This window comes from Protopterus annectens, chromosome 15.part0 (assembly GCF_019279795.1).
Source record: "Protopterus annectens isolate FY-2018-M chromosome 15.part0, PAN1.0, whole genome shotgun sequence".
In the NCBI taxonomy this organism is placed as follows: Eukaryota; Metazoa; Chordata; order Ceratodontiformes; family Protopteridae; genus Protopterus; species Protopterus annectens.
Window position 1 is genome coordinate 457,741,623 of NC_056749.1, and position 15,371 is coordinate 457,756,993.

At 33.0% G+C, this 15,371-nt stretch overlaps 1 protein-coding gene across 2 annotated transcripts in view; it reads right to left on the reverse strand.

The window, feature by feature from the left end:
- Positions 1–15,371, reverse strand: part of HEPH (hephaestin) — a 995,050-nt gene that overhangs the window by 398,218 nt on the left and 581,461 nt on the right. For both annotated transcript variants that reach the window (XM_044057195.1, XM_044057196.1), the window contains exon 12: positions 14,754–14,966. In XM_044057195.1, coding sequence (XP_043913130.1) covers positions 14,754–14,966 — 213 coding nt within the window. The remainder of the gene's footprint in view (positions 1–14,753; positions 14,967–15,371) is intronic.

Here is a 15,371-nt window from a genome sequence, read left to right on the forward strand (position 1 = left end):
ACACTAATCAGATATTGCCCATGCAATTTTATCATGTCTCCAGATTGCATTCTACCACATTGTGCAACTGGGCACTGTAGCATTGCTGAAATAGTACTAATGGAGATATTTTTTATGAATTATAGCCACTGGGTGGCATTACAATGAAATGAAGCAAATAAATATATTTTTCATTTTGTGTGTAACTCTTCTTCCATGTTATTTGTTTTTTTAGATATTTGTAGTCTAATGTAAATACAGTTTTTCACAGTTATAATTATTGAATTCACTGATTACAGGAGTTCAATTTTTGCCAAAAGTTAGCAGTCACAATCTAAGATAATTTCACATCAGTTTCACATAAAATCACTAAAGTTTCTTTAAGTCTAAATGTGCAGGAGCATTTTCAGTACCATATACTCTGCTTGAAAGTGCCTTGATACAGAATCAGTTATGTCTCCTACAAGACACCCTGATATAGCAGTGTCACTGTCAGAACCACACCATACCTAACAGTTAAGCTGAAAAGTATTGTCAGAACTCACTTCATCTGTTTCTAACTCATTTTCTTTTTAACTGTTACTAGAATGTTGAACCTCCTAGGATAACAGTTCCACACACTGCAGTCTTAGAGTTTACTATAATACTTTACAGGATCACAGGAGGTTACTAGGTTATCGACTCACAGGTCATTTTAAGCCCAGCCATTTCAACCCAATGTAATACCGTAGAGGTACTAGTCAATTACCAAGATTGCATTTAGTGATGATTGGCCATGTCCAGGAGTGTTGTGGGTGCTATCCCTGGTAAGAATATATGGTGCCCTAGCTACTCATCCAGGTTCCTGTTGAACAGTGTCATAGAGGTGCTCTTTTTCACATTAATTGGTAGCCTGTTCCAAAGTCGCTGGAAGATAAAACTGTCCCTCCAGAATGTCCTCTTTAAGTTGCAGGCCATATTTAAGCCCATGGAATGGGTAGCCCTAGACCCATTTGATTTATGGTTATGCAATAAGTTCATTAGGTTTGGGTCTTGGGTTGCTCTGTCGGCCAGGCATAAGTCTCCCCTAAGAAGTCTATACAATATGGAGTTTAGTGACACAGATTTTAGTTTGTCTGTGTAAGGCATATGCTGGAGGCCCTTGATCATCTTTGTTAGAAACCTCTGAGGTCTCTGTAAATGTTGTAGATGCTTAGTATGGTACATACCGAATGGGGCATTATAACATCAATTATGGGCTGGATAAGTGCCGAGTATGTGGGAGGTCATAACTTCTTTTGCTCTTAAGGTAATGCCTTTACTAATCAAGTGAGCTATGTGGAAATTTTTCCTTACAATGATAGACACATGGTGGTCAAAGTTAAGGTTGCGGTCAACCTGTGATCCCAGGTTCATTACCACTTCATGGGTAATTAGGGTATTGTTATTTATTTGCTAGTGTGAGGGGACATCGTGCATAAGGAAATGGTGAAGCATTTCACTGCATTCAGTTCAAGACTGTGGCTAATACACCAGTTGCTCTGTGAGACCATCCTGGAGTATACTGACATCATTTGGAATTCCATGACTGCACCTAGTTTGCAGTCATCTGCAAACTTGGTCAGCCACAAACTTTTAGTTTTGACCTGAACTTCTGAGTAGTATATACCAAACAGTAGGGGGCTCAGGACTGACCCCTGTTGCACCCCACTGGTAGCAGGTCTACTGGTTGATGTGGAGTCACCCACTTTGATAGTGTGTGTCCGCTTTGTGAGCCAGTTGCCAACCCATCTTACAACAAAGGGGTTTACATTCAGTTTGCTAAGTTTATCGGTAATGCCTGAATGTGGGATTGTGTTGAAAGACTTTGCCAAGTCAAGGTATACTGTGTGCACAAATTTGCCCTCATCAGTGGCCTTGGTTACACTTTCAAAGAAATCCACCAGATTTAACAGGCAGGATCTGCCCTTCATGAAGCTGAGTTGGGTAGGGTTCAGGATTTGGAGATTACCAATGTCTTTATTTATGAGGTCCATAATGATATGTTCCATGGCCTTACAGATGGCTTATGGGTCTGTAATTCTCCAGGTCTGTTACTAGGCCACCTTTGGGGAGGGGAATAACTGCAGTTCTCTATTCTATAAGAACAAAGCCCTGTGGTTAGGCTATGATTCAAAAGGGTACTTAGTGGTGGTGCTAGTTAATGTTTTAGCATGTTTAGAAGTCAGCCTAGGATATAATATGGTCCCATTGAGGCTGTGTTCTTTGCCTTGGACAGGGGTTTGAGGACCTGCTATTCAGATATATAAGATGGGGGGTTAGAGGGAAGGTTTGTTGTAAGTTAGGAGGGGATAAGGGAGTAAATTTTTTGCCAAACCTATCTGCTAGCAGGTTTGCTATTTCTGTGGGGTCAGTGTGTGTGTGATACTGTTGGCCACCAGTTCTGCACATGTTTGGGTCCTACCATTTAGGTTACGTACATAGCTGTAAAAGGCCTAATGGTTATCCTAGGCAGTACTTGCTAGGTTTCTCTCAAAGGCGTTCTTGGATGATTTGACAAGTTGTCTTATTTACCTGTTAAGGCAGAGGAGGGTGCTTTTCCATTGTTGGGTCCTTGTCTTTGTTTTCTTGGACAGCAACTTTTCACATTTATTTTAGATTTTGTTGATGCTGGAAGTCCACCAAGGCAACTTGATTTTACTTGGGACTCGGAATTTGATTCCATCTGGTACGGCCAAGTTTATACACTTATGCAAGTGATTGCACAGGGCTTTAGTGTAAGCTTCAGCATAGTTACCACTTTCAGCTTGGGGTGGGGTTTGTAATGCATTTATGCATTCACCTAGGAGGGTCTAGTTTGCCTTGGTGAAGTTTTTTTGTCTGATTTCACCATTTGTGAGTTCTGCTGTTAGTGTCAGTTCAAAGGTAACAGATTTTTAGTCAGTTTTAACTAATAAGGGTCCAACAGTTGCAGCAGTACACCTCTTTGACATGTTGGCAAGGACCAGATCTAGAATGTGTGTTCCTGTTGGGGTATGGAAAATTTGCTCCAGGGCATTTGAATTCACAAAGTCAATGAACTTTTGTGCTGGCGGGTTTGGGCTAGAGTAGGTTTCCCAGTTGATGATGGGATAATTGAAATCCCCCATAACAAATGTGTTTGGTAAAATTTGGATTGTCTTCAGTTTGATTAAGTAAGCTTTATGGGTGTTGTGACCCATGGAGGGGGATCTATAACTGACTAGGACTTCAGTGTGAGTCTTACCCACTGTAATCTGGACCTGGAGTAACTCCAATGAGTTGTCCAGTCTAACTAGATGTGAAGTAAATTAATTTCTAATATAGATTGAAACACCACCTCCTTTGGTTTTCACATGTTCCTTTTGCAGTCTAAAGGTGTGGAAGGCATTGTAGCCTTGCAGGGCCAGGGTACTCTTTGAGGCCTTAAGCCAGGTTTCTGTGATCCACAGACATCTACATTTTCTAGTGATAGAAATGCTTCCAGGGAGTGCAGTTTTTGGTTTAAGCTCCTAGCATTTAGCAACATGACCTTTATTAGCAAAAAAGCCGCCAAAATACATTGTTAAACAATTAATAAACCTATAAACTATCAAAGTAATAGCTCATAAAAACCACATGGTGGCAATATTTTGTAACTTAAGAAACATGTTCACGGTGTTTAAAAACAAATGCCTAACTAAAGTAAAACATCAAATCTAACCTTAATAAAAAAAATCAGTATAATTTCATATATACCTAATAAACAGTCATTATTATTCATACATTCCAAAATATTAAAATTGTGTAGATAGAATATACGAATACACAAATTATATGAATGCACATACTAAAATAAACATAAATAATCTTTGTTTATTCATGTGCATATGAAAAACAGAAAATCCATAAAAACTTTACTCAAATCCATCAAACTCAATGTAAAAAGGCTTAAACATTCAAAAGCAAGCATCAAGCCTATGTATTCACTAATATGGTAGCGGTCTATCAACTAAAAAAGGTTTTAAAGAAACCTTATCCTTCAGACAACTATTCCTGTCTGCTTGTAGCCTAATGAGCCATTTCATCTCTTGTTTTTCAGTGTAGTTCTTGTGATTCCCTTTTACTAGTTCTATGACTAAGAATCTAAACTTATGTGACATATCATTAGCAGGAATTAAATCAAAAGGTGCTTCAACAAAGTATTAGTTTAAGGGTGTGCACACTTATGAAACCAGCTTATTGTACATTTTTTATATTTTTCCCCTAACAGATTTGTTTGTTTTTCAATTGAATTGTACAGGTTATAGGTCACATTAAAGGTGGGAAAAGTTTTGAAATGATTTATTGTGGTCTCATTGTTTATATCACAAAAACCTAGCATCTAAACAGGGGTGTGTAAGCTTTTATATCCACTAATTAATAGTGAGGTTTTTTCCAGACAAGATAAAGAACTTGTGTTAAAAACTGCCTGGACAAACTCACCAGTTAAATTTCAAGGCAGTTTAATCAGATTTGATAATGATTTCTCTCAGCTGTGGTTTCTAAAAGAAGAAAAAATGCTTCCTTTGATAAAAGCATTAAAAAAGAAGTAACTCAAAAACACATTTTTTATTTCCAGCTAGGCTAGGCGTAAAAAACTTTGACTTGGTGGATCTGGCTACACAGTATTTATTAACTAACAACATATTAGGCCCAGTGAAAGCTATGGATTGGTCTAGTAGTTCTTTCAAAAGACTTCCTGAAAAGAATGGATGGAAAACTTTGGAACAGAAAAGAAAAAAATAAAGGACAAATAAAACTTTAATTTTGTCTGTTTCTAATTTAACCTGATGTTGCCTTCCTCTTAGAAGTCTTGATTTAAACACAGTGTAGAATGAATATTACCACTGAATTCCAAGCAAATTTATTCTTCAGAACATCAAGAAAAAAGGTAAACTAAAAACTTTTTTTAAACAAATATATTTCTTTTATAATTGTTTATAAAAGAAATATTTCTTTTATAATGACTGCAGTGGTGGTGCTGCAGTAGCATTGTCACCTCACAGCAAGATATTGTCCCGTTCGATTCTCAGTTAGAGCGTTTTCTGTGTGGAGACATGCGTGAATGGGCTTACCTTCGTTGAAGGTTGTGCACCAGGGCCGGCAACTCGGCACGTAAAAATCTACTGCCACTCATTAACTGACCGGAGTTCCGCTGTGGCGACCCCTAACCAAGAAAAGCCGAAAGACACAACATTTCTTTTATAATATATACTTACTATCTAGCAATACCAGAATTCCTACTCCTATGTGGTATGTAGCAATAAATATTGAAAGTTTTGATTAAGTTTATTTACTAAGAAACAAATGGGCGTGCCTTTGTTGAGGGTTGGGCATCGGGCTGGCAACTCAACAACATAAAAACCAGCTGCCAATCATTAGCGGACCGGATTTCCGCTGCGGCGACCCCTAACTGGGAAAAGCCGAAAGACAAACAAACAAACAACTAAGAAACATCCTCAGAATATATCTATTAATTTCACTGTTTTTTTAAACAAAAGTTCTACTAGCAACCATGCAGTGTGAATGATTTTATCTCTGGTAATCTACATAAGGCTAATTTATTTCATTATAAAGTTTATTTCCTTATTATTTTGTTAAAAGTATGATTTTCTTCACTATATAATTATTTTTTATAAAGCAATAAACTGAGTGGTTGCAGTGTGTTCAAAAATTGCTCTTAAGTTAACTGGGTTCCTAAACATTTAAAATTCTACTTGCATTGCCTGTGGTAGAACTGAAACCCTTATATCCCACTTGAGACAAACTTAAATAACTTCAGTTTGCCAATTTACAGCTTCTCTGATTCCCACCAAGCTCATGAGAGACTTCTGGTCTTATAATCCCTTTTAGAACAGTACTGTACAGTTATGATAAATTAGTTATATTTTATGTTGACAGCACAGTTGTTAGGATTTCAATTGACATTTGCTGGTGTATACATTTCAAAGTAACATTGCTTCTTTTTGATCATTATAAGATGATTAGAGCAATTCATCACTTAATTATAAAAAAATAACTTATTTTTTAAGATGTTTACTATTTTAGATATTATTGTCTAATAATAAGAGCTTATTAAACTGCACTGAAGTTCTTATGGTCTTGTTAGCTTGGATCTTTTTACACTGTGCTTGTATAGTTGGAATGCAAGATCAAAATGCTAAATTTAGCATCAAATATACTTTGTTCTATGCAAAAGCTTTGAGGTGAATATTTGTGGATATACAAGAGTTCATTTATTCCTTACAGGTTGTTCAAATTTATAACACACTGATAACTATATAGGACTTGGTTTCAATTCTCTTTTAAGATAGAAGAGTTAAAAGCTGATGATTTTGGAAGCTTATGTATATTTTAAGAAAATAATGATTACTTAAATTCTTAATAAGAGGGTTTTTGTCTTTATTCTGTTTAATGCCTCAATATTTTAACATTTTCAGTTTTATATTTTATAAATATTTTTACTACTCAACTTAAGTCAAATACACTGTAGTTTACTGGAAGCTGTACTGTCAAATATGCTGAATGATTTTAGTATTCTTTGCTATTTATCATATCACCATGCTTTTGCAGCTCATTTTATGTTCCTGTTAGACTTATTCAAGAAAAGTATATTATTTTCTTTCTTTTTTGCTTCGTGTACCTTTTCAAGTATTTAGGATATAAATGTTTACTTTCTTCTGTTAAAAATGTCTACTGATAAAAAATAAATATTGTAACTAATTATAAGAGTATTATAGTGGAGTCAATCTATGCTAAACTTACATTATATAGTGATATAATTGTCTTAATACATGTACTGTCTCTTAGATAGATAGGGCCTCAGATGCATATAGTAGGCACAGTTAGAGGAATTGCTTGAATGGTATTGCTAGCCAAGTATGGGGTTTTATACCTCATTGTTTTCGGTGCTGGGTTGATTAATCAGTACACTAGGTTTTTGAGTTTAAGTTACTACTGTTTAGTGTCTGCCAGAATTATTTATACTATTGTACGACATGAATATTTAGCATTTTCTCTAAACACGTATATAATTTTTCACAACTATAAATATTTAAGATTGTTCAGAATCCATAGCATAATATGAATATGAAGTGTTTATCTATTAACATTAATGGACTAAAAAATAAAGTTAAAATGAGAAGTTTATTTAAGTATCTTAATTTACATAAATCTCAACTAGTTTTTCTTCAAGAAACACACCCTTTGAAAGAGGATATAAACAGATTAAATTTTAATAATGACACAGTATTAGTAAGCTCTCATTATAGGCAAAAGAAAGGGGAGTGGCAATCCTATTGATAAATTGTATTTTATTACCCGGAATTAATACATTTTATGATTCTTCTGGTATGTTTTGTTTAGTGTGTCTAGAAATAAACAAAGATTTATATATTAATTCATCTCTACTGGATACCTGGGATGGGAGCTAAGGTGGGTAAACATCTGTTTGAAGACATTATTCACTATACTAAAGGGAATATAACACTGGCAGGTAATTTTAAATGCATTGTGAATGAAAATAATACTGACACAAATTGCAACTGCAGAAAAACTGCCACTTCAAGACCACTTCTGAAATGTATTGATACAACTGTTATTAAAGACATTAATGATTTTGCAGAGCAACTTCATTATTTTTGCACACTATTCACATTGACATGATACATATCATTCAATGACATAATAACAAAGTTCGATCAAATTAAAGTTATCACATGCCCATTGTCTGTTCACAATGTAATTATATTTGATTTAGAAACTGTTCCATCACACACACACTGCCTGTTACCAGAATACCTTCATATATAGTTAACTTAAAAGATTTCAAAGAATTTTATGTAAGTGAGACAAATACCTTCCTAGACATATATATTACTGATAATATATCTGAAATATTTATATGGGACTCTAAAGTCTTACATCTATGGTAGGGTTCTATCCTGGCCTATTAAAAACTAGAAAGAATGGGACAAAGATATATTAGAATTGCAAAATGAAAGTTGATAACTTACAAACAGAACTTGAACAAATATTTGGAAATACTTCATCACAAAACTCTGGTTAATCTGAAGAAATTGTTACATTTTTATTCTATAAGCCCTACTAATCAGGGAAACCTAGCAAACAGAACAAAGAAAATAATTAAATCTGATCAAACAAAAGAACTTTACATAGCACAAAGTAAATTGAGTTCATTTCTTTTTTCAATAATAGTTCTTTATTATTTTCACTTGTTAATACAAACATTCAACAGAGAAATACAGAGGTAATATCCAGACAAATCTTCTATCAATATTTTAGCAACATATATACAATATTTACATGAATGCTTCCACAATTAAAATAACATACATACAAAGAATTTACATCTACAAAGATAGGTTCTTGTAATAATATACCCTAATAGGGTTAGACATTATATTTATAAATAGCAATGGAGTTTTCTATGAGCGATGTATTTAAGCTAATATAATATTGAAAATTTGTTCCCAAATCTTCAGATTATTTGAATGTTTACTTTGGTTATTGATAACATATTTGTGGGCTAATATATGTTTTATCACTAAGATCTTAAAATTGTCCCAGGAAGTTTGAGATGGGTTCAACCAATTTGTAGCTATATATAGTTTCATTAGCAGGAAAATATTCATAAGTATGACCATCTGGGATCTAGATAGGTTATTTGGAGGGATATGTAATATCATAAATTCCCAAGACAGCGTTGAATTTTGATATCCCATCTTTTGTAGTTGTAGTTTTAGGGAATTCCAAAGTTTATATATACATTTACAGCTCCAGATCATATGTAAGAGGTCAGCAGTTTCATCATTACAATATGGGCACTTAGGAGAATCTTTGGATTTAAATGTATGCAATCTGAGATGTGTATAGTAGACATTATTGAATATCATAAGTTGGGTAAATGCTAACTTTTGAAGGGAGATCAATTTTACTGTTAATTTAATTGATTTCATTAATTTATTCTCCTCTCCCAAAGGTAATATTTCTTTCCAATACTTAAATATGAGAAGGTGATCTTGATATTTTAATTCTTTTATCAGTTTATATGTGGATGTTATATATTTAGTAGTTTGTGCTAAGGCTTGCCATATTGAGGTACATTTTGTTAGTTCCTCTTTATTAATAGTTAAGTCTTTAAAGTAACTTGAAGATAATTCTTTAATCTGCCTCATCATTACTAGATATGATTTAGGGAGATTCATTTCCTGTCAACTTGCGAAATTTATATGGGAACCAAGAAAAACTAGAATATCATACGATAATTTAATGACCCCCAAAAATAGAGGTGGTTTAGATTTACCTGACTTTGAAAATTATTATCTAATTATAAATGCCAATAGAATTATAAGAATTGCTAACTACGACTTACAAAATAATAAATGGTACCTAAATTGGATAAGACTGGGTTTCAAATATGTCGAACATCTGAATATGAATCCTAAAGCTTTACCCTTTCTAAATAGAGATAATATTAAATCATATGCTCTAATGGAGCATGTAAAAAATTATATAACATTATTACAAAATCTTTTTAGATCATTAAATTTATATCAATATATGATGATGTTACAACCCTTTCACAGAAACCCTAACCTAAGAATTAATAATCAACTCATAATCAACTTAACTCTACAAGATATATACCCATATCTGAATTATTCTGCTCATGAACTAAAATTGAGTTCATTTCAATAAACTAATCTTATCACATTCAGAATGACAACATCTAATAATGTAAAATATTCCATAGTAAATATATTGATAACAAACTAACTCAAGAGCAAATAGAGTTTCTAGAAAAAAAAACAATTGCAGTGAATGAAATGAAGTCAAAAATTAATAAACTGAAATCAGATAAAGCTCCAGGTATTGATAACGTATTAACCAGAATGTATAAATTATTGACAGGAGAAGCATTAGCATTGTTATTAAAAGTCTATACTTTAGTTAAAGAAAACTCAACTATACCCCCTTCATGGAAATATCCTTTAATATCCCTGATTCTGTAATCTGGTAATGATGAAAAATTATGTTTTTCATATAGACCGATATCCTTGTTAAATCTAGACTATAAAATGTTTATTGCAATATATGCTAATTGAATAAAACAGTTTCTGTCTCTTTTAATTCATGAAGATCAGACAGGTTTCATAAAAGAAGAAATACAAATGACAATATTAAAAAAAAATTCTTACATTAATTGATCATATTAAATTTCAGCAGAAAGATCTGACCATTGTCAGTTTAGATATTATCAGTGAACTGGAACTACTTACTTTTGGCTTTGGATGAATATAGATTCCCAAAATGTTTTTCTATTTTAATTAAATCATTATATGAAAATTCTTTCGCCTGTATTAAGTTAGGTTCCCACAGGTCTATGACCAGTTGGAAAACATTTTTTCACAATGGAAGATAGGTTGTTTCTAATTAAAGAAATTGTTTTTCCTAAACTAATGTATCTCATACAAGCTTTATCTCTCCCCCATCTTAAACACATTATACAAGAATATAATAAAATGGTATTGAATTTTTTGTGGTTTCCTAATAAACCTAGAATTGCTTTAAATCATTTAATAGACTGGGAAAAAGGAGGAACTAATCTTCCTGATATTGAGATATATGTTCTGTCTTCTGTCATTAAAATGTAACATTATGGTTAAATTCAACATAATCATCTATTTGGAAACAAATACATGAACAAATCTGGTTGGAATCAAATCAGTCATTGAATCAGAATTATTCGATGATTCTATCAAATCACGTCTATTGAATGATAAGAGACTATATTTTAGGGAATAAAAACTAATCTTTTCCCGGTATATCATTCATACTTAAAATATATTTAAGAATTATTTGAACAAGAACGCTAATATTAAGCCTTGGTCTTGCTTGCTTTTTCCAATTGCTTGTACATATAATAATATTGACACCTTTGATATTAAAAAAATGAATATGTTCATAGAAAGAAACTTAATCCTTTGGCATCAGTCAACAAATTCTGGAAAAGTTCTTTCTATTAATCAAATAATGAATAAATATAATATAGAAAATGATCTGTGATTAGCCTTATAAGCCTTAAAACAACATGTCATAAGTAAGTTGGAGTTAATGCAATTAACAGAGAGGCTGTATCAAAATTTATTATACTTATAACTAATCAGATGGTACAAGGAAATGGTAATCTGTCTAAAATATATAGTATCACCACAAATATAAAAATATATTGTACAAATAATTATTTTATAGCAGTTAATGAATGTCCTCAGATTATGAAAAATGTATATCTACACAAATTACATTATCATTACACTGGCAATTTTTTTCTTGGAAGTTTATTCATAGAAGTTTTTTATGCATCATAAATTAGTATTGATGTTTGGAAATGAAAATGGATGTTGGAGATATAAATTAAAATTGAAGGCAGACTGGCAGCATATGTTTTATGATTGTAAATTTCTTAATATATACTGGGGAAGAATTAATTATTTTTCCAGACTGCATTCGATGGTAGCTTTCAGTTAACCAAACCATGAGTATTATTTCATTCTCCTATCCCCAAATGTGTTTATAGGAAAAACGTTTCATTTCTTTGGACTTTAAAAGTCATAGCTCAAAAGATCATCACTGTTAACTGGAAAAGTGAACCTTCCTTCCTTCACTGAATTCAAGAATCTGATGGAATCAGTTGCTTATATGGAAATTACTGCTTTAAAGCTCATAAGTGATGAAATCATTTCATATTACAATTTATAGTTGAGAGTAATGGAAATATTAGAGAAAATAGACTGCAAATCACCTTAACAAGTCTGATGATCGGTATAAATCAAATGTCTTATATATTCTGGCTAGACACCTTTGTAAATAGTTACATCTTTTTGTTATTTTTTATTAGTTTATTTTTATACATTTTCATCTTTCTTATTTTATTGTTCATGTTTTATTGATTAAATTATATATCCCACTATTTCTAATTGCTGTTTTAAGCCATATTATATTGCTGGAAATACAATAAAATATTTTAAAATAAAAAATAAAAAGCCACCATCATACCTCTTAGAACAAGAAATCTGGATAAAGCCATTAATAAAAGTGGGTCAAAGGCCTAACAATAGGAACATTTTTTAAATACTGCTCTTACAAACTTAGAAAGTTGATAGAATAACAGGTTTTGCATTAGTGTGAATTTTCTGAAGGGTATGAAGTTTGAAACTCAAATGTCTGTCATCATTCTCTAACTTCAGTCTTTAATGATTTGACATGTATTTGCCAGAAAACCACAACTTTATCAAAATGGACCAAAAATATGAGGCAAAATTCTGGATATTCTGCAAAAATCTGTACAGCTGAGAGGTATGGCCACCATTATAAAGGGGTATCACCACTGCTGTGTTCCAGTCATCAGGAGCAAAACTAGTACTTAAACTTAGGTTAAACATTTTGAGGAATGTATCTTCGGTGACATGTTTAGCACTATTAATTAAGCAACCAGGTATATTGTCAGGTCCCATGGTGAAATAATTTTTGGTCTTGGTTAGCACTTTCAGTAAATGATCTTTAGAGATAATTTGGGGAAACAAGGGATTCACATATTTTTGGAGATTTAAAGTTACCACTAAATACTGGCTGTGGCATTTGAGTTATAGGAGGCCCCATTATGAATAAGCTCTGAACAACATAGGTTATTGTCACACAATCAGTAGCCCTGCTAGACAGGGGTCCAGGAAAGTAAATATTTGTGGAAAGCAATAGCCCGGGAATCGTTATGGCTAGGGTTATATAGGCCCTAGTGCCGATAACGTAGCATGTACCTATGAACAAAATGTTAAATGTACTTCAAGATACTTAACTAAATGATTAACATATAAATTGAGTGATTTGGTGACCCACCAGCCTCTCCTGAGTATATAGGCCTGAGGGTTGGATCCCCTTTATATGTTTTTATGTGCTATGATTGTCTTGTTTGTAAACAGATTATAAAATCACATGCATTTAAACATTTTGTATTTAACAGGATGCAAGCAACTAGAAGTTTTAACTGCAATACACTGCATGGGAGACATTGTTAAATGTATGAAAAAATGTTCTCATTTTAATGTGAGAATTCCTTAAGGAAGTTTATAGAGTGAATGGAACAACATGCAAACATAAAATCAAACAAGAAAAAAAACATTGCACTATATAAATGTGAGAAATATAATGCTCACCACATTTTTAAGTTCCAAGCCCTTGCAAATAGTTTTGTGAAAAGAGAAATTTGTGACATTAATAATATACTTGAAATTAATGAGCTGCATTAGCAGATTTTGCTGAAAAAGACTAATAAGCCTAGTTTAAGTGAAGCCATGTCAGCTGAATGTCCTGTTGATAAAGCTATTGATTGACCAATTAAATTATGAATTTACATAAATATGGATTGTATACTAGTATTCTCATTTCTGATTAAGTTGACTGTGATGAAAACTCATTTGAATATGATTTGCAGCATTTTGTTTATTTTAATACACATATTTTTTAACTACCTAGATTATTGTAATTGATTTGAAACCTTCTGAGTAACTGGGTAAGCAAAATGTTTGTGAAGTCTTTTTAGCCATGAACCTACCTCAGGGCTAAATTAAATACTGTGTATATATCCATCTATATGTTTATATATATATATATATATATATATATATATGTGTGTGTGTGTGTAAGGATTCCATATTGTCAAATGTTTGTAATATCATACATCTTTAATGCTGACAGAAGCAATCAATCATTTGATTGGGTTTGCCAGCCTTACTTTGAGGGATGTTTTGGAACAACATGAAGTGGGGATTTGCCCTTTCATGCCCTCCATGGGTAGTGGGGGGGGGGGGGGTTGCTGCCCTGCAAAAAACGTGACTTGTACTTTTATATTTTTGTTTTTTGGTCTTTTGAGTTTCTGTTCTTTGGGACTGATGTTTTGGTGTTTGCTGTTTTTATACTTCAATATTTCAAAGTATATCCATACACGCACACATATACACACACACACATATACACACACACACACACACACACACACACACATATATATATATATATATATATATAGAGAGAGAGAGAGAGAGCAGCTAAGAGGAGTCAAGAATATCTGGAGGAAACCTACATAGAGAGAGACCCTATGTACTCTATACAGACAGTGACCAGAAGTCATGCTTGATTCCCAATCCCTGGACCTGGAAGATAGATATGGTAAACAATGGACCACTTTCCCACTAATTAACAATAATTAGATACAATGACTCAGGAATTACACAACTATAGGGACACCGTAAGAACTAGTAAGGGTAAAAACACTTGGAGCACTAATACTGATCCCACTTGCACACCAAAACAATGAGAGTTTGAGCTAATGGTAGTAACTTCAGTGAGTTAGAACTTCACAATTTCCATCTTGTATTGTTACAACTTGTCGTGTATGGAAGCCTGGATGAAAGAGAAACATTTTAAACTGAAGTAAAAAATAGACTTGCTAAGGAGATAGACCAGAAAGGGATAAGCTAGATAGAATGCTTGGTTAAATGATCCTATTCTAATGTGCTGTTAAGTATGCATAGCTGTGGAATATCGAAGAATCATAGGCACATATCTGAGAAGATGAGTCACCTCTTCCAAGTTTTCCTGGACAGATGAACATGAAAATAAACAAATTCAATGGTTCTCTACATTTCTTATTGTTAAATAACAATTTGTATGTAACTTACCTGTATTGTCTGGTTGCATGGTCGCTGTTACAAATGTATGAGGAAATATGACAGCAGAATCCCGTCGTTTTCCATCCAGCATTATAGTGTTACCTTCAAACACAACTGCATGGACATCATGCTCAGATCCAAGCCCTAAGAGGTGCCATGAAACATTTTCTCCTTTACACATTTCCAAGCCAGGCAAATTGGAGAACACAAATCCATTAACAGCTGTAATTGCAAGAAAAACAAACTTGTTAAACACAGGTGGGTTGAGATTATTTGGACACCAACCTTCAGCACAATTAAATTAACTGTATCAAAATATTGGACTATATTAAGCACAGGCTGATATCATCAAACAGTCCACAAGTGGGAAGTTATACATATGTCTGAAGTGCAGCACACATGCAAAATATATTTGCCAGGAATTAAGAAGAGTGCTGCATATGTAGCAGAAACTCTGATGGAAGCTGTCTAATGTTCAGTTTAATAAGATAAAATAAAATAACCAAAATACCAATGAGAACCATTAAATCCAAAAATTAGTAATAAAGAAAAACACCAGATCATGCAGCAAAATGACAGAAATCTATTTTTTTATTTAGCACTTAAGTTTCCAATAAATGTGCTCCT